Source organism: Odocoileus virginianus, chromosome 3 (genome assembly GCF_023699985.2).
Source record: "Odocoileus virginianus isolate 20LAN1187 ecotype Illinois chromosome 3, Ovbor_1.2, whole genome shotgun sequence".
NCBI classification, from domain to species: Eukaryota; Metazoa; Chordata; class Mammalia; order Artiodactyla; family Cervidae; genus Odocoileus; species Odocoileus virginianus.
The window spans coordinates 4,884,989-4,908,122 of record NC_069676.1 but is presented as its reverse complement, the minus strand read 5'-3'; the positions used below and the strand labels follow the sequence as shown (position 1 = coordinate 4,908,122).

Sequence of the window (23,134 nt, the reverse complement as noted above, 5' to 3'; positions counted from 1 at the left end):
TTACAAATACCCAACCTGTTTAATATCATGTTTGCTGCTGTTCAGCTAAGAAACCAGGACTGGGGAGATCAAGTCAGCAAAGAGGGGAGCAGCAGGCACAAGTTTCAGTCTCATGGGCTCAAGGGCCAACACACTGCACCATGTAAGCCAGGGGACCAACCCATGAGGTGGGTCTGGGGACAGCCTAGTTTGAAAGAGCAGTGACGGCGGCTGGATTGAGAAGGGGAAGCTCCTAAGTCACGCCCGGGTGGCAGTGGTAAAGAGCCTGCCTGCCAGTGCAGGCCTTGTAAGAGACGCGTGTTTGGTCCCTGGGTCAGGAAGATCCCCTGGAGGAGGGCATGGCAACCCACTCCAGTCTTCTCGCCTGGAGAATCCCATGGACAGAGGAACTTGGCAGGCTATGGTCCATAAGGTCTCAAAGAGTTGGACACACGCCCATGCCTGAGTACCAGTGTCCGTGCCTGCTGGTCAGGAACACAGGGTCAGGGGCCACCAGGAAGGCCGAGCAGGACCACCCTAGGACCACGAGCCACCCGCTTGCTGGGAGTCTTTCCAGCATTACTGTGTTTCACACCAGCCTCATCGCCTCCCCACCCCTGGTAATGCTCATCTCTCCATCCACCTCCTCGCCTGAGTAGTTAGAGAGTACAACAGGGACCAGGGGCTTTTAACTGGAGTGCCAAGGAGCTCCCATTTTGCACGGGAAACTCTTAGGGGCTTTGTGACTTCCTTCTCCTCCTTCAACTAAAGCAAACCCCTTTTCATCAGGCTTGCAGAGTTTTCTTGGTAAGATTTTAGGTAAAGAAAATTTCTACAGCCTGTAAAAAGGCATGGATGCTGCTTCCTTAGACCCACTTGCCTCCAGCTCCCTCCAGCCTCCTATTCCTCTCTCCACTCCAGGAGATGGAGTTGGACACACACAGACAGACACACTGACACACCCCCTCCACTCCACGGTGACTACCTGAGGGCCCGCGGCTCGGAGAACTCCTCATAGCTGTGCATGGAGTCACTGTAGGATTCCCGGGAACCCAGGGGTGGTGGGCGGACGGAATATTGGTGGACTGAGGCATTGGGCTGGGACGTAGTGTAGTAGGGTGGCGGGATGCTGTTACTTGTCTCACTGCGGTAGTCACTGTCGCGATCATCCACTGCACTGTCAGGGTCATCATCTGGAAGAGAGAGGAGGTGAGGGGAGAGAGTGAGGAAGGGAGGCAGAGAGAGAGAGAAAGCATGCAATGGAGGACAACACAGTGTCTCAGACTTAGGAGGGTCTTCACTGACTGCTAACCCAAGAAGAGGATTCTACCAAAATAAATAAGGGATCTCGGGTCATGTTAATAGAAGTATAGGTTTTAGAATAAAGGAGGTGAAAACCCTGCTTTTCTGTATGTGGGTCAAACTGGACCTAGAGAATGGGGACCAGGGTAGGTCCTACAATGTGAACAGGACTGGAACAAATTGGAAGGTGTCTTTCAGATCAGATGTGAGAATGGACCAGTCCAGGCTCTCTGAAAATAATATGGGTTTTTCCACCAGGTAATGAGTTTTCCATAATGAAAGTCACCCAAACACTTAGGGGGAAGTTGGAGGGAGATCAGGAAGACGAGGTAGAGTATAAACGCCCTTTAACCTTCAGAGATTTCTTGATATCCTAGGAAGGTGACCCAGACCTGAACTCACATGTATAGGAAGGGGCTCTGACAAGGTATTGTCTCCCTCAGAAAGGTTAGATTATTGGGTTGGCAACACCATCACAAGCCTAGAATCTATCACTCAAATGGAACAGGGTGGGGTTGCCAAACTCCAAGTGTTTAGTAAGAATTAAAGGATAATTTAGTTCTGTTTGTTTTCCTTAGTAAACAGAAAACAGATTTTCTTTCTCAGTAAAAAGAAAACAGTCTCAAAGGATGTTACATTGTGGTGGGAATAGGAGAGACTCAATTTATCTGGAAAGCAATAGTTGAGATGAAGAGAAGTGAGCTGCCTGCCCCAAATTAACTTGCGGATTGGGTCTCCCATGGGGTACTAGGCTGTGGGATCACCTTACTGGTGATTTTAAACACCAAGAGGGTGGGTTATACTTTTTATTTAAAGATTTTTTTTTAAGTGGACCATTTTTCAAGTCTTTATTGAATTTGATAGAATATTGCTTCTGGTTTTTTTCAACCTGGAATCTTAGCTCCCCAACTGAACCTGTACTCCCTGCTTTGGAAGTGCAGAGTCTTAACCTCTGGGCCACCAGGGAAGTCACTGGCTTATACTTTTTTATGTCTTTAAGCATTTTTGCTCATCTCCTAGATTTTTTTGTGCTTTATTATTTTAACTTTCTAATTCCATTTCCCTCTATTAATAGAGTCTCTTTATATTAAAAAAATATGTCAAATTTTAAAAATATGGTAAACAGTTAAAATAGTTTCATCCTTTGCTTAGAACTAGCTGTCTGATTCAGTCCCTATTTGCCTCCAGAAAAACCTTAAATTCATTTTTAGCAGCAGTGCTGGCTTTAGCAGCATAGCTCTGGCTTTCCTGAGTAGCTCTGGCTTCCTGATTTCTCATTTGACTTGGGCCAGTGTGACCTGAGAGCTTTTCATCCTGTCCCTACCGGAAACCATCATCACCTGATGCTCTGTGAGCTGACAGCGCTGGCGTCAGAGGCAGAAACAGATGTGAATTTCCACAACAGATGTATGAGCTTCAGGGTAAAACTGATGGGCCTTCAGGCCTGAAGTGGGGCATCTGAAACTGGGGACAACATGGCAGGCTTACCAAACTGCCCCTCTCACCAACCTGTTTTCTACACAGTTATCTGGGTTTGCAGTCTACCAAATTGCCCTTGACCAGGCTGAAATATTTCCGGTCAAATCACATGAGACTCTGTGCATGTTCACCAGACTGATTTTTTTTCTGAAAGATTATCAGTTTTAAGGGGAAGATTGCTCTCTGTTGGATTCTTTCTGCTTTTGCCCAGACTCTGCTCTTTACCAAATTGTTTTTAACCAAATTGCCTGCTTCTGGATAAGACATTTTCAGCCACTTTTGTTTTGACAAAATGCTCTGCTTTGGGCCCCATTGTCTTTGCTCTTCTTGACCCAATTATTGTTATAGGCTTTTGCTAAATTGGTTTTAATCCAGGGTGTCTTTTTTTTTTTTCAACTGTATTGCTTATTTGTGTGAAACTGCTTGTGACCAAGTCTTCTTGTCTGCCAAATGTCTATTTTGGCTAAACTGGCTTCTGATCAACTTGCTTTGACAAATTCTTTAGGGTCAAAATACAGCTGACCCTTGAACAATACAACGGCTAGGGATGCCAACCCTCTGGGCAGTCAAAAATCCATGTGTGATTTTATAATTGGCCCTCCACAGTCAGACTTCTGCATCCGTGGATTCAACCTACTGGGATTGTGTAGTACTGTAGTCGTATTTACTGAAAAAAATCCACATATAAGTGGAACTGTGCAGCTCAAAGCCATGCTGTTCAAGGGCCAGATGTATCTGTAAACAGTTTTCCTGATTCCTGGGTCAGGAAGATCCCCTGGAGAAGGGAATGGCAGCCTACTCCAGTGTTCTTGCCTGGAGAATTCCATGGACAGAGGAACTTGGCAGGTTACGGTCCATGGGGTCGCAAAGAGTCGGACACAACTGAGCAACTACACTTTCCTGATCCTGAAGGGAGGGTGAGGTGGAACTTGTCCATCAGGATGTGGGGATGGGGTGGAGGAGGCTCCAGTTGATGGAGTAGAAATCAGGAGGTAAATACATGCTCAGACTAGAGGATTGGATTTCTTGCTAGAAGGCATGGGGAAAAGGGAGCCGTTCCTTAGGGAGAACATGGTCCTCTAATCTGGGAGAGGTGGCCTGTTTCCTTCCCCTGGGGGCAACTTGGAGGAAGCTGTGTGTGTTGGGGGCAGGGGGGGCTTTGGGAGCTGAGCTCTCCAGAGTGATATCTGCCTGGGGGCTTCTCTGCCCAGCTGCCCTGTCTGAGACCCTCTCCCCTCCCCACCCACCAGCCTCTGAGTGACACTGGGGCTGGAGGAGGGCTCCAGGTGGAGGAGGACGATGGGGAGACAAAAAGAGGAAGGAGTCACAGGAGAGGAGATGAGGTTATACATGGGGAGCGAGGTGGTGGGGGGATAACAGTGCCCAGCTGAAGACAGGCAGGTCTCCTGTCTAAATGCCCACTCCTCCCAGCTAAATCCCCCCACCCAAGTGATGGGACCCACTCCCCATGAGACAGATCATGACCCTCAAACAGATGTTAGTGATGGGGGGGCAGGAGGGCACAAGAGTGGTCTTGCCGGTCCTCTGGCCTCAATGCATCAGCCACAGGCTCCCCGCTTCCCTGATCAAAGGGGCGGGGGCCTCATGGTCTCCGAGGCGCCTACCTCCCCGTGGCCTCCCAGAACATCAAGCTGAGTACTTACTCTGCTGCTCACCCCAGCCAAAATAATTCCAGTTGCCTACAAAGAGAAGGGGCAGAGATAATAAAAGGGAGCAGACAGAGGGGGAGGCATGAGGAGGGGGGCTCCCCCATCCTCCTCATTCTCCCCATCTCCTCCTCCCACCCGGGACCCCATGCCCTTTTGCCCTGAGGATCTTTCCTGAGTATCACTTTAACCTCTGACTTTTGTTATACCTTCACTCACCATCTTGGGAGGAAGGCAAGATATTCTCATTGACAAGACCACAAGCTCAGCCAGGAAGTGATAAAGAGGCCATTTGGACCCAGGGTTTTCCAACTCTGAAGTCTGGGGTCAGCACACCTCATTTGTCTCCCCCCACCTCCCCATCCTCCAGATAATGAAGGAAACATTGAACTGGAAATCTTCAGCTTTGAAACATCCCTGTTGTGTGAGTTTTTATTTTAACTATTGTTATTTTATAAGTGAAGAAACAAGGCTCAGAAAGGTAGAGTGAACAGCCTAAAGTCACACAGCCTGAGTGTCAGAACCAGGGAGAGAACTTCACCTTCATTACCTCACCCCCATCTTCTGGCATCTCAGAAAAACAGCTTGGACCAGAATTCTGACTCCTCTGACACTCGGCTGCCTCCTTTGTGAAATAAGGGTGATAAAACAGTCCCAAGAGAACTTGGAGGTAAATGCTGGGAGGTAGGTCTCCATTCTTAAAGTGAACCCACCTCTGGCTTCAGGTCACCTGCCCAGGTGCTCTTTGTCATCTGCTCCTGCCCCCACCTTGCCTGGCCCTGCTCCCACCACAATCCTTCAATGACCCCATTCACCAGAGAGGAGGTTTATAATTTCTTCAGAGCAGTGGCGATCCCTTCGCAGGTGTGGAAATCAAGGGACTTTCTCCATCTCACACCCCAAGTGAGTGTAGGAATGGGGTCCTTCAATTGCAGTCACCCAGCTCCTCCCTCCACCAATCTCCATCATCACATATCCTGGGCATACGGTGGGTCGGGGTGGGGTGAGGGTGGACGACGGATACAGGAGAGACCATGAGAGGGGAGGAGAGGAGGATGGGGAAGCAGATGGAAAAGGAGAAAGAGGTTGAAGGATGGGGTGGGGGCAAAGTGTCATGGGTATGGGTTTTGCCCAGAGACTATAATTTTCACTTCCCCATCTCAGAGGACTTGGAGGGCATTTTAAGGAGAAAAACATCTCCTAGATCTTTGAAGACCTGGTCTGGGGGCATCCGAGTGTCTAGAGGGCCAACCAACGAGGATAAACACTCTTGAAAAGTCCAGCCTTTGATGAAGGAGCAGTATATAGAGGAATACAGTGACCATCATCATCATTAAGAGATACAGCACAGTGGAAGGAGAAGACAATTTAGAGTACCTTGGGCCTGGATTCAAACCCTGGCTCTGCCTCCGGCCACATGTGTGACCTTGGCAAGTCACCCCTCCTCTTGGACCTCCATTTCTTTATCTAAGAAAATAGGAGCCTATTATACATGTGTTGGCAGGACTGTCTGTCTGCACCATCTGACTGTGGGCTGCTTGGGGGTCTGTGCTGGTCTCATGAAAGTTTGTTGAATGAGTTATAGGTCCTCATCCAGGACCTAAGGAATGGAACTGAAGACTCTGCCCAGTGCTTCTCAACCCTGTAGATGTCCTGCGTTCTTCCAAAAATGAAAGGTCAGAATGCGGGGGGCTATGAGATGCCCCCTGTTTCAAAGAGAGGAACTCTAAGGATCAGACAAAGACCCTGGCATGCCTGTGGCCATGTGGCAAGGCAAGATTCAAACCCAAGCACCAGATCTTTTCCTCTTTCCACTACACTGTGACTGGATTCTGTTCACTCTTAGGACCCATATCAGTGGAGGGGAGTGACCCATTCACTACAGAGGACAGTCAAGGGGTGGAGGAAGGATGAGAGTTTCAACTGGTGCCCAGGAAGGAACTGAGAAGTACTTACAACACTGATTGCTGGGAACGGGAAGAGGCTTGTCTTGTTCATCCTGGAATGCATACTGAGGGGGAGGGAAGGAGAGAGGGCTTATCTCAGTGGGCTGCCAGAAGCCATGGCCCTCTGTTCTCTGCCCTCTAAGTTCCCTCCCTCTGGAGGAGGATACAGCTGACCACAGAGGAAGAGGGAGAGGGAGACACACAGAAAGACAGTGAGAAACAGATATAGGAAAACAGAAAAAGCAGCACAGACGAGGGGAAAACCAGAGGGGAGAGAGAGAGACGGGAGAACACTGGGGCAGGGAGCTAAAGAAAGAAGAAGGTGAGAGCTGAGTTTGGACAAAAATTACTAACAAGTGAGTGATACCCCCTTTGCCCCCTGCCTCCCACTAGGATATTCTAAACTTGCCTGCTCTTTCTTCCCTGCCCTTGCCTTCTGAAGACTGTCTTCTGGGCCACACTGGGTTTTTGAACTGTGAGAATACAGAGCCCAGAAGAAGGGGAATGGCAGGGAAGAACAGGTACAGGGCAAGGGCTGGTGGGGAAAACAATTTTTTAAGAAAACCTGAAAGTGTGACTTGAGGAGTTGGGGGGTGAGGGGCAGAAAGGGGATTTAAGAACTGTAACGGGGCCTCTGCATCTCCTTGAGAGTATTTAGTAAATACAGAACCTGAGTCCATTGCTATCATCACGTCCTTGGTGGGCTGTCTGTTCCTTGACGCCATCAATGGTTTGAGACTGGACCACGTGAGTCACAGAATTGAGTCAGGTTACAGAGAGTTAGAGACACAGACACAGGGGAAGACAAGTGGAGAGAGAAATAGAGGGTGGAGGACATGGGGAGACAAGGAGACAGAGAGAGGAAGGAAAGAGAGGAAGGTGATGTTAACACTCACCTCATCCTGGTCCCGCATGGCGTTCAGCTGCTCCAGCTTCTTGGCCCAGTAACGGGCCTCCTCTTCGGGGATATCTGGAGGCAGAAGCCTGGCTGTGAGCCTGGGAGCCCCTCCCTGCCCCTCAACCTCCATCCAGTGCATCCCGCCCGCCTATGGGGCTGGTCTCCAGTGAGTGGGGAGAGAGGACAGGAGAACAGAAACACCTCCTCCACCACGCCACCCAGAGCTGCCTTGGGAATGAATGGAAGATGGGAGAAGAGGCGCACCCTAGCATTTCCAGCATGGGGATGCCATGGGTTCTTGGAAGGACAACATGGGAGAACTGAGCTGCTTCCAGGAAAGGTAGAGAGGCTTCTCTGTGTCTCTGCCTTAGCTTCTCTCTCCATCTCTCTCTCTCTCTGACTCTCCGTCTCTCTTTGTCTTTCTGCCACTGTCTGTATCTTCTCCATATGCAGCTCACTTCTGCAGCCTAAAACCTCACCAAGGGTCAGCCAGGACAGCTCCGATCTGAGCCCCGTAGGTTGAACAGCACTGGCAGCCCATTGGTGACCTGCAGGAGCTGGAATGTGCTCTGTGCCCACCAGACACACATCTCTGCTGACTCTGATCTGGGAGACTCTTCTGGGGAGGGGAACCTCATCCTCAGAATGAAGGGTCATCTGATGAGATCGGGCGCATTCAGGGTGGTATGGCTATAGACATGAAGGGTTATCTGGATCCACCCAGGCCCGGTCATTCTCCTGGAGCTGGGCAAGGGTTCCTCCCCACCCCTCCCCAACCACACTCACCTAAGGGCAGCTCAAAGCGGGTGTCAAGGAGGATGCGGTGGAAGGTGGGATCCTTGGTGCCGCAGATCTCACTGTCCGCCATGATGACCTGCGAGTCCAGGGTCAGCCACTCTCCAGGGCCCTCCTGTGGGTGGTAGGGTGACAGGGGGTGGGGTCCTGCGTGAGGCCAGGTGAGTCACACATCTGTGCTTAGGCCAGCAGGCCTCTGATCTCACAGGACATGTCTCTCTCCCTGCATCTCACCCCTACGCCAAGAACAAGGGCCATATCCTCACTTCAGATAAGGAAACCGAGAAGAAAGGTCACAAATTCAATGCAACATGGTGGGTCTGGGGAACCCAGAGAGAGGGACCTGCAGGGTCAGGTAGGGGCAGTCCCAGCCTTGCACAGCGCTCCTCATCCCTGCTGAGGGCTCAGCTTCAGATAGAAGACCTGATCTTACCACTGTCCTGGGAGGGAATCCCCCGAGTGAATGAACCAGTCCCCCTTGGTTCAGGGAAATGAGCTCTTGAGCAGTGGGGTCCACTCTGAACCTGTTTTCTTCATCTCTCAAAGGAGACTGATGCACTGTAGCCCCAGGGAGAGGCTGGCAGGAGTCAGGGGAGCAGTCCGGGGTCCCCAGCCATAGGTCGTGGTTGTCCCAGGTGACCAGGCCTTCCTCACACTTGGGGAGAGGGGTCACTGAGGACATTGTGGCTCAGCCACAAGGCTTCCTTTTGGAATCACTTGTCTGGACTACTGAACCCCTTTCTTCCCTTTCCATTCATTCATTAAAAAATAAACCCTCCTTGGGGCCTGCTCTAAGCCTGAGCCATATTGGGCAACCCCTGAGAAGCCCACAGTCACAGAGTCTGACACAGACACTCCCAGCACCACGAAGTCAAGGGAAGGCCAGACAGGGGGAGGGGAGCTGAGGGATTCAGGGGGGGCTTCCTGGAGGAGAGGACAATGGAGCTGGGCTTAAGGGTGAGGGAAAGGAGGACCCCTGAAACCCAGAGAACAGCACATGTGAAAGCTCAAAAGCCATCTGTGGGGCCTGTGAGGAGTGTAGGTTGCGGTGTGGGGGAAATAAGGCTGGCAAAGTTGGTGGATGCTATCTGGGAGGCCTCCCAGGGTGATAGGCAGAGAGGGCAGGGTAGGATTCTAGGGGCCAAGTGGAGGGGGGAGATTTAAGGCCAGGAGGCTGGGGAAGGAGGCAAGGTTATTTTCTAGTACTTCTTTGGTACTGCTGCCACCTCCCTGCCTGATGCCCATCTGGGTGCAAGGTGCTAGTTTCTCACAACATCCCTTCTCCTCTCTTCCGTAGGGATACATTTGTAGTGGGGCTGTGCTGCTAAAGACTATATTTTCCAGATTCCCTTGTAGGTAGGTGGGCCACATGGCAGTTCTGGCCAATAACATGTGAGTGAAGTGCCTTGAGCAGTTTCCAGTTTGGGTCCTTAATCAGGACTGCAAACCTCCTCCCTCGTTACCTTTCCCTCCCCCTGACTGGAATGCAGATGTAATGGTAGTATGTGAGCAGCCGTCTTGGGCCATGAGATGGAAGCCACATGGGGAGAAAAGCAGGCTGACAAGACGGAAGGACTTTACAGCCTGGTGACCGGAGCTGCCATAGCCACCCTGAACGCCTACATGAACACTGTCAGGAGATGGAGACAGAGGCCTATCTCGTTGAGACCTCTGGCCTCTGGGCCCCTCCCAGGCACGCCTATCCAACCTTCACCCTACCACTCACTTCATTGGACTGGCGGATGGTCCTCAGGGGGATCCACACAGTGCCCACCATCGTGTCCCAGATGAGACCCTTGTTCCATACCTCCACCGTCAGCCCCAGATCCAGGCGGTTAATCTCACTGTTGAGAGGACAGAAAGTCAGTTCAATAGCGTTTGGACACATGACCAGCTGGAATGCAAACCCAGGTCTGAATGCGTGCCAGCCAGGAACGTGACACAGTAGTTCTTGTTTTACAGAGGGGAGACCGAGGCCAGGTGGCTAAGTTACGTGCTCAGGGTGTCACAGCAGAATCAGGATCCCAGGTTGGGAAAGAAGGAGTGGGGACAAGTATTACATGTACCTTCAATTCACCTGGCCCTTCCTCTAGCCCTCAGACCCTGAGAATGCTGGTTAAGTGAGGAAGAGGCTCCAACGCTCTCCATGGCTCCCTATTACTCCCATGATAAGGGCAATTCATGGTTCTTCCATCCTTCCCAGTGTCATCCTTCTCCAATCATATGGGGACACTCTTAAGCATATGAATGATCCCACCTCTAAGCATGTTCCCTGCAGGAAATGTGCAGATCTGGGCGGGAAATCTTCATGAATGTCCAATTCACTGAATCTACCAATTTACCAAAGATTCATCTTAAGGAATGTTCTCCTTGAATATACCTGGTCATTCAGTAACTGGTTTTAGGGGAAGTTGAGGACTAAAACCTTTTCCCTAGATTGTAGGACTATTGCCTTCCTTCCCTTCTCTAAGTGCCCTCTTGCTCCAGAATCCCAACTCTGGATTCTCCCATGGCCTCCCACAGTCTCCAGCTAGCCTCTGCTCAGGGGTTGAGGGCTGCCTGGGTCCCCATTCCAGCTCTGCCAGATAAAGGTCATATGACACTGAGCAGGTGGTTTTGCTTTTCTGGTCATGTTTCCTCATCTGTAGCATGAGGATTGTGTTAGCACACTCTCTCCCAGGGCTATAAGGCAAAACTGATTTAATCAAAGCCTTGGAAGAGGTCACGGCAGATGTTGGCCATCATCAGAGTAGGTAGGATGTAATAGGAAGTCTACCTAGAGACTTCCCTGATGGCCCAGACGGTAAAGCGTCTGCCTACAATGCGGCAGACCTGGGTTCGATCCCTGGGTCGGGAAGATGCTCTGGAGAAGTAAATGGCAACCCACTCCAGTTTTCTTGCCCGGAAAATCCCATGGATGGAGGAGCGTGGTAGGCCACAGTCCATCAGGTTGCAAAGAGTCGGACACGACTTAGTGACTTCACTTCACTTAATAGGGGGTCTTAAGTGGCTCCAGGTTGAGAAGAGGGTGCAGGTCATGAATTCATTCAGTTATTAGACCAGCATTTATTGAGCATCTATTGTGTGTCAACCTCTGTGCTTGGCATGGAGGTCACAGGGGCAGAGACCAATAAGGCCTTACCCTCTTGGAGCTCATAGTCCAGGGGAAGCGGCCGGAAATGTGTCAAATGTCACACAAATGAATAAAATAACAATTGATGGTGAGGCATGACATTACTCTTCAATTACAGTTTGAGGGTGGTGATCCGAGAGGACTGCCCTGAGGAGGTGACACAGCTGAGGCCCAAAGGACAGGAAGGAGGCAGCTGGGATGGGGAGAGGACAGGAGCAAAGGTCCTGCGGGCAGGAACAAGCTGGACAAGTTGGCAGAAGTGCAGAGGTGGGCGTGTCTGGGGCAGGTGAGCCAGGAGAAAGGGAGCAAGGTACCGGTGTGAGGTCACAGGGGCTGCAGGGAGGGGTAAGGGCTTTGTTTTGAGGTTGATGATCCACAAGCCAGGGGCAAGTTTGGAGAGTGACAGGATGTGATTTTCAATTTTAAAAATATCCCCCTGGCTGCCTGGAGAAGAACAGATTGCAGGAGGCGGATGGCAGCAGGAGGCCAGGGTGGAGGCTGGCGGGCAGTGGGGACTTGGCTGGTGGCCTCAGAGACAAAAGGAAGTGACTGGATTTGAGAAGTGCTTCGGAGGCAAAACTGATGACTGGACAAGGGGCTGAACGAGGGGAGTCCCAGACGACACCCGAGTGTCCAGCTGTGCCCTGCGGGACCAGCAACAGGCCTGACTGTGCCAGGGGGTGAGGCCATGCAGGTTCCTGTCACTGCAGACTCACAACATGAAATCCTGCTCCCAGCTGGGCTGGCTGCCTCGGACCGCGATGGTCGTGCTTTTGACATTCTGCACCTTCAGGGTCACATAGGTGTTGAATTTCTCTGTGGCGGTGAAAGCAGATGTTAGTGCAGGGGCTCAGGGACTCACCCATGTCCCTTCCCAAGCTCTCAATGACCCCCCACTATGACCCCCAAGGGTCTGCGAGTTCTTGGGGCCACTCCAGGTCCCATACACTGGGGTGCTTCTGTGCCTCCCATCCCCAGGTCGGCCCCTAGAACCCCACCCCAGCACCTCAGGGCACAGCAGGGAGGGGCCTTGGTGCAGGGAGATGGGGGATTTGGGGATGCCTGATCTCTATGCTTGGAAACAACAACATCCAATATCCACGGACATAAGAAATTTCCTTTGCCTCTCAGCCCCAGTTTTGTTCCCTGTAGCCTAATCTAAGAGTCCCTGCCCTATCTCTTAAGATCCTGGGAAGTACCACTGGCTCAGGGTGAGCCCTATTCCCATTAGGGTTTTCAGGGGATGGTAGGGAAGGCGGCTGGGGGACCCCAGACCAATTCCGATGCTCTCTGTGAAGCTCACAGACATACAGCCCAAGTTCCCCATCACTGGCTCAGACACCCTCCCTCACCTCTCTAAGAGACGGACAGACAATACAGGACAGGACAGGAATAGAGGGCACTTACCTTGGGCACCATCAAACTTCGCTTTTTTGACTGTGGAGAGAGACAGAAATAGGGAAGGGAGACGGGGAGAGTGGTGGGGAGGAGAGAGACAGAGAGACACAGGAAAAGAGAGACATAATGAGAGAGATAGAGAGGAGAGAGATACAGAAAGAGAGAGAGAAGAGAAAGGCAAAAAACATGGAGCAAAAGAGGCAGATAAAGAAACCAGATTTTAAAAAAAGATAATAATGAAGACAGAGGTGAAACCAGAGACAGAGGCAGAGACAACAAGAGGAAGAGAAATAAGGAGAGGAGGGAGGCAGGGATGAGTGGGAGAGAGAGAAGCCATCAGACAGATGAGCACAGGCAGACCTGTGATGGAAGGAAGTTTGGCCCTTGGGAATATTCTCTGTCCCACCCTCCTCCCCATCAAACTTCTCCAAAGCTCCCTCCCTCCGGTGATGACTTTACTCACAATTGAACAAAGAAGAGAGCTCCTACAGGAAGCCCTCCAGGATTGCTTCAGAAGGAGCCGGGGAGTTGGGGAGAAGGAGACAGAGGAGGAAGAAGAATCAATCTCCAGTGATTCCCGTCCCCCAGTTAGATTAGTGAGACTTCTCCCCTAACTGTCCAGCTCAGTCTGTCCTGCCAAATGCTCCCAGAGTTTAAGAGTCCAATATTCAAAAGGGATTGGAAGAGGTGAGAAAAATCAACCCAGAGAGCTGAATTTGCAGTATACATAGAGACATCCCAGTCCTGGCCAGGTAGGTTATTAGTTTGTCCAGCCCTACTTGACTGTGAAAGGTGCAAGCCAGATATACCTCAGGGTCCCAGGAGATCCAGTCTCTTCATATTTCGCATTACCCCACAGCCCCAAGTGATTCAAAGCAATTTCATTCATTACTGGACTTTCTTACAGGATATTAAACTTTCACTTTCAATACCTCCCAAATTCTGCATCTGCCCTCAATGTATTTCTCTACCATTACTCTCTACTCCCACCCAAAAGCTGCTGCCAAACTGAGGCCTCGCTCCTGGTTTCTATATTTCCTTTTCCCTTTAAACTTTTCAAGAGACTATTTTTGTTTGAGTAAGCAATCATGCATATTTTACAAAATCCAAAGCAACCCAAAGATTATACGATGAAAATGAGGCTCTTTCTACCCCAGCTCTCACTCTCCTTTCAGGATGCAATCAACATTAGCAGTTCCTCGTGGGACTGGAGACAGATAGTCCATGCATCAGCAATTGTGTGCACGTGTGCGCTATTTCCTACACAAATGGTAGCATTTTATACCCTCTGCATGTCTTGAAGAGTGTGTGCAAGTCAGTTAAAGGATAAATTCCTAGAATCAGAATTGCATTTCTATTCTTTCTCCTTTTTTTTTTTTTTGAGAGTCAAGTTCAACCTTTTTCCCTGCAAGTACAATGGGCTCCCATCTGGGATTCAATCTCCCATAGGGATTTCATTTCTCTCTCCTCATCACTTGAATTTCTTTCTCAAAGAAGTCCCTGAATGGAGCCAGTGAAAAGAGAATTCCCATCAAGGGCTGGGGAAGAAGAGTGGCTCTAAACATGAGTCAGTAAATACTACTTATTCCCATCGCAGACAGACTGTGGGGGTGAGAACTGATGCCCAGAAGCACTGAGCGAGCTCCCCAGAGTTGAAGAGCAGAAGAGGGAATGAGTGCCTTCCTATACTAACACCACCATCACCCTAAGACCCAGCGTGGAGTCAGGTGGAGCTGTATTCAGACTATGGTGCTGTGTGGCTCTGAGCAAATGAACCCCCCTCTCTGGGCTTCCATCTTTGTCTCTTTCTTCCACATCCAAAATCTTCCCACTTGAGGCACATAACTGCACATGCAAAGTTCTCTCTCCCACAAGGTCCCTCCCCCTGTCCCACTTGCCCCCTCTCACACCCTCGGCCCCACCCAGACTACAGAGAGTCACCCCACCTAGCCCCTCACCCCGGGACTGAGTGAGGCTTAGGGGGACTTAGGACTGTGCCCTGCAGGAGCTCCAGGCCTCCCTCCTGGGGGAGCTGCAGCGGGCAAACCTAATGACTCTGTAAAGGGGGAGGAGGGTGCATGGGGAGGATGGGGAGGGAGAAGGATGGGAGAGACAGGCTCAGAAAGGCAGACGCGGAGGCATCAACAGGAGAGAAAGGGAAAGGGGAGAGGGAGAAGTGAGGGGCGATAAGACGACACGAGAGTCAGACAGAGACACAGAGAGACAGAAAGGGACACACAGATTTCCACTAGGGAGGGCAGGCAGGGGAGATGCTGCAGAGGAGAGGCAGGATTAGGAAAGAAAAGTTGGGGGCAGGTACCAGAGGGAGGTAGGTGCCTGGCCCTGGGGGATCAGAGGGGCTCACTGGTGTCTGACCCAACCTGGGCCCCAGTCTGCAGTTCTGTGCCTCTTTATTTTACAGATGAGGGGCAGGTCTAAGAAGGGATGCAAGTTGTCCAAGGTCTGTCCTTCATCCTCTCCACCAGGAAGGTCTCTCCCTGTCTCCCTCCTTCCAGTTCTGTGTCTCTCCCCTCCTGTCATCTTTCTGTCTGTCTTCTTCCCCTTATCCCTCTGTCTCTGTCTCTCTGGTTCCTAGTCCTCAGTCTTTCTCCCTCCCCTCCTCCCCAGTCCTCTCTAGGCCACAGGGCACAGGGCTCGGTTGGGGTCCACTGGCAGACGGAGATTGTCAGAGAGCCCTAGCTCTAACAGCAAGCCCCCAGGCCCCCTCAGAACATCCAGGGTGAGGACACCACTGTTTGTTCATCATGGGGACTCAGAAGGAGGGTCAGACTCAGGGTGGGAGATGGAGTTCAGAGAAGAATGGAGAATCAGAGATGGGGGTTCAGAGGAGGAAGCTCATGGTGGGGGAATGGGTAAGGAGGAGGAAGGTAGGGGACTAAGGGATGGGGACTCAGAGAGCTGGGGGAGGCTCACGACGGGGGCGGGGGATGAAGGGGCGGGTAGCCTGGGGGAGGGGCTCTGTAGGAGAAGGCTTGGAGGCAGAGGCTCGGAGAGAGAATCACGGCTCTCTCCCCATCTCTCTTCCCCCGTCAGCAAGCGAACCGAGTCATTGTCATCACGTCTCCGCCCCGCCGCCTTCCTCCTGCCCGCGGTATCGGGGTCACCAGGGCGGAAGCGCCGCCCCTCCTTCCCGAGCTCCTGGTCACAAGCACCGGGCTATTTATAACGTGGGCGCCGAGGGCGTGAGCTACGCGACCGCGGGGAGTGCTGAGTGGGGGAGGTGCCCACTGACGGGCGGGCTGGAGATACCGCGTCACGGCCAGGTCAGCAGCCTGCGGACTCCTCGGTCCCTGCCCGCCCCACCTCCCGGCGCTCATCGGCGCTGACTGATTAATGTGGTTGCACGAGGGGGGGGGGGGGGGACAGAGCCGGTGGAGGTGGGAGCAGGGCATTGGCACTGCCAGGCTCTGGGCCTCAGTTTCTGCATCTAGAAAATGGCCCTACTTAATCTGTTTCTTCCCCTCCTCTTCCCTTCTTCCTTCCTCTTCTGCCTTCTCCCTTTTCTTTTTCATTATCAGCACTAGCATTATTATACTATTGTTCCTATTATTACCGTCACTAGTATCTTTATTATTTGGTTGAATTTTAAGTGTACCCCCTGGCCTGGATGACTCTAGATTCTAATTGAGATAGTCTCCAGTCCTTGGGGTCCATTAACCTGCCAGGCCTGGTGGTGGGAGTGGAGGAATAGAGAGTTCCAGCCATCAATGGAAGCGGCTAAAAGCCCACCCACAGGAGGTTCTTCCCTGATAGCTTAGTTGGTAAAGAATCCACCTGCAATGCAGGAGACCCTGGTTTGACCCCTAGGTTGGGAAGATCCCCTGGGGAAGGGAAAGGCTACCCACTCCAGTATTCTGGCCAGGAGAAATCCATGGACTGTATAGTCCATGGGGTCGCAAAGAGTCAGACACGACTGAGCGACTTTCACTTTCCAAAAGCGCACCCACAGGGGGTGCTTATTGGGTGTCAGAAGACACTACAAATAGTAGAAGGGAAGCATAGAGAATTCAAAACTAGATTCTAGGAAGTCTGGTATTTAATATGTGATGTCTGTAGCAGACATGGGCTTTGTGATGAGGACATTGGTCCCTCTGACTTGGCATCTGGGAGAGAATAAAGGAGGACTCTCATCATCCATGGACAGAAATAAGCCAGAACCCAATTGAAGCCATAGGTGAAAAAAACACACCAAGAACCTTGAGAGATAGTCAGTGTTGTTTACCAAGTACCACTTAGAACTATGTCTGGCATATAGTAGGTGCTTATTAAATACTGTTCATTGAAAGAATGACGTCATTGCCTCCCCCAGCAGTCCAGCACTGAGGGTCCCGCGACGCAGAGCTGTGCTGTCCACGGTGCTGAAATAGATGGCTCCTCTCTGAACTATCCGTGGTGCTGAACTTTTCATCCCTTCCCAAGTACCTCCTAAGAATTGGTACTTCTTTTGCCCCCTTGTGTATCACTGAGCCATCCTCAGGCCTGAGAACGCAGTGAGCTCTCAGGAAATGTCCTACACTCACGAAGCTTTTAGTCCCCATTAATAAAAACACCATCATTGATTTTTCCTGCCTTTGGCTCACAGTTATTGAAACTTTCCACAAGTCATGCATCATGCCAGTATCTCTGCATGCCTCATCTGACTGGGGAGTTCCAGTAAATCTAGGCAGTGGACACTATTAGTGTGCCCATTTTACAGACAGACACACTGAGGAATGAAAAAGATATGGGACTTTCCAGGAAGTGATGGATTTGGGGATTCAAACCCAGGCCTTCTGGACTCAGGATGTCCTGGTCAGCACCTCACAGATAAGTTAATAAATCTAAAAATAAAATAAATTCACAGAGGAAACCCATTGTATGCAGAAGGAAAGTGAGGTGCAAGATAGGCAGATAGCTAAGATTGCAGCCCTGAAGATGAATCAGAGCCAAAACCAGAGGCATCCTAAAACAGTGGTAAAAACAAAGACCCAGATGCAGCTCCCCCACCCCCTGGCTGGATGGTATCAGAAACAGGGCAGCAAGAGGCAGAGGGATTTGTGAAGGCTTCCAGGGAGAGAGGCAGGGGAACAGTCATGATGAATGGGGAAATCATGATGTGTCTGTTTACTGAGTGGACGAAGGAAAAGGATGAACCTGAGACAGATTCTTACCCCATGACAAGGACTTAGGTGTCTCCAGGTCCTGAAGGCTGAGGGTAGCCTCAACCTTCACCCTTCACTCCTAGTAGACTCTGGAGTCAGGCAGCTACACCTCTGACTCTCTGGCATCAGGCAAGTTGTTGAACTTGCATGAGCCTCAGTTTTCCTCATCTGTAAAATGGGTTTCTCTGAGGATTAAAGTGGGCAATGGGCATAAAAGTCCTCAAAACTATGCCTGTGGAATGCTGGATAGATGGAACTTCCTGTAGATATCATTATTAGTTGTGAGGCAAACTCACCTTCAAATGCATTGCTAATTTATATGCAATATTCAGTCATCAAATACTTATGAAACCTTTTAAACATTGAGTGGCCTAGCAAAATGCCATGAGGCATATAGGGAGGTCTGGAACCAAAGCACTACCATCATGTTTTTGCATATGCCCTCCACCTAGAATAAGATCTCTCTTCTGCTCAGTTTCCCCTCATCTTCTGAGACACAAGCAAATGGCAATGATAGGAACGGGGTAGGCTTGCCAAGAGAAAAGGGCCATGGAAACCCTTCTCCTTAGCTCCCATCTCTCCCAATCTGACTCCACCAGCATGAGGCCAGGAGTAAGATTGGGTTCCAAAAGCCAGGATCAGTGCCTGGCATATAGTGGGTACTCAATGCTTGCTGAGTAAATATATGAATAAATTCACAAAGGAGTTAAGTGGCACTTGCTATTAGCAGCCTCAGGACTCTGCCAAGACTTAGAAAGTGAATTAAGGTTGGGAGGGGCAATGGGGCTCTACATAAAGAAATGAGAGGGGGCAGAGGCAAGGTCTGTACAGGGTAGTCTCCCGTATGTAAGTTCAGGATATGCACATAAGAATTGCATTGTGTGTGCTTGAATGTGTATTTCCTCACATTGCCAGGGCAGGCAAGTGAGCGTACATGAGTGTGTGTGTGTACATGTGTGGTGGGATAATTACACATGTGCACCATCTGAGTGCAGGTGAGGGTCTGCACATATGTGCTGGGGAGTGGGGTGTGACTGTATGTGGGACATGCTGCTGTGAGCTTAGGTATGTGCAGGCTTTTGAGTGATACGTTAAATACAAACATATGTTGGGGGTATGTGTGCATGTGTGTATGCACTATGCAGTTGTATAGCATGTGTATTTTTGTTTACTTGCATACATGTGCAGACTCCTCTGAAGCTACATATATTAGTGTGTGTGTGTGTGTGTGTGTGTGTGCATCATCAGCCACCTGTTCAAAGTGACAGCTTTGAATGTCCAGGGAAGGGTTATCATGTGTGTACATATATGGCCTTGGCATGTACTTTTGTGTACATATGTGTCTCTTGTGATTTGGGGCCCTAACAGGTATACATAGGTACATGCCTGAGTGTTAGGGCATGAGTTAATATTTAGGTGACATGGATACTGTAAACATGCATCAAACATGTATGGATATATTTCTCTGTGTGTGTGTGTGTGTTTAAGTGTAGATACACATGCCTGTATCATGGGGACCATGTCTGTGGCACAGACTGTGTCCGGTGTATATGTATGTGTGTGTCAACAGGCATATGAATCTGCACATGTGTCCATGAATGTGCAGTCACAGGCACACGGTCTTCATAGAGACTTGGTGAATCCTAAGCACTTCTGTTCACACAAGAGAGGCAAACCTGGGCGTGAGTGTACAGGCCCCAGTGTATGCCAGTGTGGGCAAACATGGGTGGGTCCCTGGGTCAGGGGCAGGTATTTCCTCAGCTCTAAGGGTGAACTCAGATCCAAGGAAAGCCCTCCCAGCCCTGACTCTCCCCCTCCCCCTCAGCCTTCAAGATGCCCCACTCTGGGCATCACCCCCACTCCTTTCAGCAGTTATTTCTCTCCCTGCTGCTCTCTGTCACCCCCGCCACACACACACAGCCTCTCTCAGCCTCAACTGTTCTCTTTACACCTCTCGGCTCCACTTCCCACCTCATCCCCTTTCTTACTCCTCCCAGCGAGCCCCCTCTGCTCTGCTGATGACTCCTTCCCTATAAGTTCCACAAAGTCATCCAAAACAATTCTTTCTCACCCCTCTTACTGCCTCCGCTTCACACCACCCCTGTAGGCAAGACTCCAGTTTGCATCAGAGTTAAGGGTGAGATTTCAGAGAAGAAATGGGGCTAGGGGGCAGAGGAGAGAGAGCTTGGAGGAGTCAGCCAGGAATCCACATTGACCCCCTCCTCCAGGGCTATCCCCTCTCAAGTGTTAGGCAGCTCAGAGGAGGGGGGAGGGGCCAGTAGGGGGGTTGGATGTTCACCTCCCCCCTCCCCTGGGGCCTAGACTGTGAGGGATGCAGGGGGGTCTGCTCCACCTCTCGACTCTCGTAACTCCGTAGGCTAAGGGCTGAACCAGTTGACTTTTGATTTTACTGGCCCTTCGCCCACCACCAGCCCCGCCCGTCAGGAATGAGATCAAGGGAAGGAGGCACCTGTCCCTTTAAGAACACCCGTGTTCACGCCGGCCCAGCCCCGCGCGAGCAGCACCAGGGAAGCCACCGCGGCGGGGAGCGGGCGGGCGGGGCTGGGTTTGTGAATGGAGAGTCACAGCACAGGGGGAGGGGCGAGGGGGAGGGGCGGCGGGGGCGGTTCCCGGCTCCCGGGCCTTCCCACCAGGGTCCAGAAGGCCGGGTTCATGCTTCTCTCTCTCTCTCCCTCTCTAGATCTCTCTCTCATTCTCTTTCACACACACACACACATCACACTCCTGGCTGCCTAAGGTGTCCTGAAGCCTGCCGCCTCAGGCTTGGCCAATACACCTCTTCTTCCACCTCAGCCTTCTGGAAGGGAGTAGAAGTGAGGGGAGATGGACCTCAGTACTTAAAACCCAAGGCTGAGACCTCCATAAGCCTTGAACCCTTGTTGGGCCACCACCCCTGCCAAGGTCCCCTGCTGAGAACTCAGGAGTGCCCCAGGCGCCTTGGTCCAGGGGGGCTGGCTTCTCCCCCACCCTGCCTCAGGGGTGCGGCGGCGGGTGGCGGGGGGAGGGAAGGAGTCATGCCCCTCCGGAATCTCTCACTCCACCCACCCAAACGCAGAGCGTGGGCCTGGGCGTGGGCCTCGGTGCAGATGGCGTTCTGGCCCCAAAATAGCTCCACTCCACCTCTCCCTCCCTCCCTCTCTCCAGCGCAAAGTGGGTGAGGTGAAGGTGGGCCGTGATGGGTGCAGGGGGGTACTGCACTTCCAAGGGGTCGGCTCCCTGCGGATAGGTGTTTGTTCGGTGTGGCCAACGAGGGCGGAGAGGGTGAGGCCCTCAGGCGACTCCCCCAGCCCCCACTGGGGAAACCAAAGAGTTAACTGGAAAAGCGCCTCCAGACCCCTCCATCACAGCTCTCTTAGGATGCTGGAAGGGGTCTCCCCGGCCTCCTCGCCCAGTCCTCTCCTCTCCCAGGGTGAGGAGTACCTACAGCTCACCGTAGTCCTAATAGTCAAGCCCCTCTACCCAAATCTTACACGCCCAGGGCTTGGAGACCGCTCCCCCTGCACTCCTCTCCGAATTCCGAGGCGGGTCCGCAGCCCAGCCCACAGGACAAGACTCCTTCCAAGGACCCTGCAGGATTCATTCGAACTACCCAGCTCCTTCCACACGAACCCGCTAATAACTTGTTCAACACAGACAACCCAGACTAGACCGTTTCCAGATGGAGCCCCGAACCCCTGCCCGCGTCCACACGGGCCTCCGCGTCCAGCCGTGTCCACATGACCCCAGCAGCGGCAACCAGGACCCCCTGAGAGCCCAGCTGTGTCTACACGGATCACCTTCTCAGGCACCCCCTCAGAAGTCCAGCCGCGTGGACGCGGGTCACCCCCTCAGGAGCCCAGCCGCCTCCACACGGACCCCGAGCCCAGTTCGGGTCCACATCGGCTCCCCGTCCCGCTGCCTCGCCTCCTACCTCCAACGCAAAGCAGAGACATGTCTCCAGAGTCGCCGGCGGGCCGGCTCCGTCAGCTCAGGTTTAGCTGCCGCTGGGGTGGGGCATGGCGGGGGCTGCAGCCCGCGCTCGCTCGGCTCACGCCGGGGCCCGGCCTCCGCCGCCGGCCATCTTGGTTCAGCACCGGGGGCGCGGACAGCTCCTGACGCGGTGCTGATGTGAGCCTGGCGGGCGGAGCCCCGGACGCCTGACGGGGCGCGGGCGCAGCGGGCTCGCGGGGTGGGGGTGGGGCTTAAAGGGCCGGAGCGGGGCGGGGGCTGGGGGCGGCCGCCGCGCGGCTTGCCTTCTGATTCTACGTGCTTTCGTTTCTCCTTCAGCTCTCAACCTCCAGACCTTGGCTGTCTCTATGCTCTTTCTGAGTGTCTCTATTTCTCTCTTTGCCTCTGTTTCTCTGCCTCCCTCTCTGGGTCTCTCTGTTCTCCTCTCTGGCTCCCGGTCTCTCTCGGTAATATGTCTCCCTCTGTGTCTCTGCCACGTCCTGTTTGGGTCTCTCTCTGTGTCCCTGTTTTGCTCAGCCTGTGGATCTTTGCACACACTTGGACTGGATTCCATCCTTCACTCCCTTGTGTAACTGGCAACTCCTATTCATCCATCAATGCCCAATTTGAATATACCCTTCTCCAGAAAGCCTTACCTAATTCCCCAAACTGAGCCCTGACTCCACCTTTCTAGACTCCCCTGGATTCCAACTCTTCCTCTGGTTGGGCCCTGACCCCGGGCATAGCTCTGCTCACCATCCCTCTCCACACATCTGACCCGGCAATTCCAAGTGAGCTGGTGGCCAACAAACCTGTTCACTCTGTAACACCAGTACCTAGAACAGTCCCAGAGGCTGAGCCCCAGAGAGTCCCCAGCCCCCAGCATACATGAAGGACCTTCATCAACACAAGATGTATATGGAGTTGGTGTAGCCTGTGTTCAAAACCCAGCTCTGCCTGTAATCACCAGCATGACCTCAGACAAGTCATGTGACCACTCTGCCTCAGTTTCCCTGCCTGTAAAACAGAGGTAACAGGAACTCCTTCACAGAGTTGCAGGATATATTGTATAAGTTAACACCTGAAAGCACTTGGAATAGTAATGTATAACATTAACCATTGTTGTGATTCTCATTGCTTTAACTTTTATTCCATATCCATTAACCATAGGTAAGGAATTTGTTGTTGTTCAGTCACTCAGTCGTGTCTGACTCTTTGTGACCCCATGGACTGAAGCATGCCAGGCTTCCTTGACCTTCACCATCTCTCAGAGCATGCTCAAACTCATGTCCATTGAGTCGGTGATGCCACCCAACCATCTTGTCCTATATCATCCCCTTCTCCTGCCTTCAATCTTTCCCAGCATCAGGGTCTTTTCTAATGAGTCAATGCTTCGAATCAGGTGGGCAAAGTATTGGAGCTTCAGC

General features: G+C 51.9%; 1 protein-coding gene across 3 annotated transcripts in view; it reads right to left on the bottom strand.

Moving 5' to 3' along the window:
• UNC13A (unc-13 homolog A) overlaps window positions 1-21,915 on the bottom strand; it is a 68,676-nt gene extending 46,761 nt beyond the window's left edge. For 2 of the 3 annotated variants that reach the window (XM_020898807.2, XM_070462080.1), the window contains exons 1-9: window positions 21,691-21,914; window positions 12,607-12,636; window positions 11,916-12,015; window positions 9,793-9,910; window positions 8,058-8,181; window positions 7,270-7,343; window positions 6,384-6,438; window positions 4,425-4,460; window positions 965-1,172 (exon numbers count right to left, since the gene is read on the bottom strand). In XM_020898807.2, coding sequence (XP_020754466.2) covers window positions 965-1,172; window positions 4,425-4,460; window positions 6,384-6,438; window positions 7,270-7,343; window positions 8,058-8,181; window positions 9,793-9,910; window positions 11,916-12,015; window positions 12,607-12,636; window positions 21,691-21,712 — 767 coding nt within the window. In that variant the 5' untranslated portion in view covers window positions 21,713-21,914. Of the gene's footprint in view, window positions 1-964; window positions 1,173-4,424; window positions 4,461-6,383; window positions 6,439-7,269; window positions 7,344-8,057; window positions 8,182-9,792; window positions 9,911-11,915; window positions 12,016-12,606; window positions 12,637-21,690 lie in introns of all 3 variants that reach the window. The other variant, XM_070462074.1, reaches the window with a different exon arrangement.
• Between the last annotated feature and the right edge of the window lie 1,219 nt (window positions 21,916-23,134).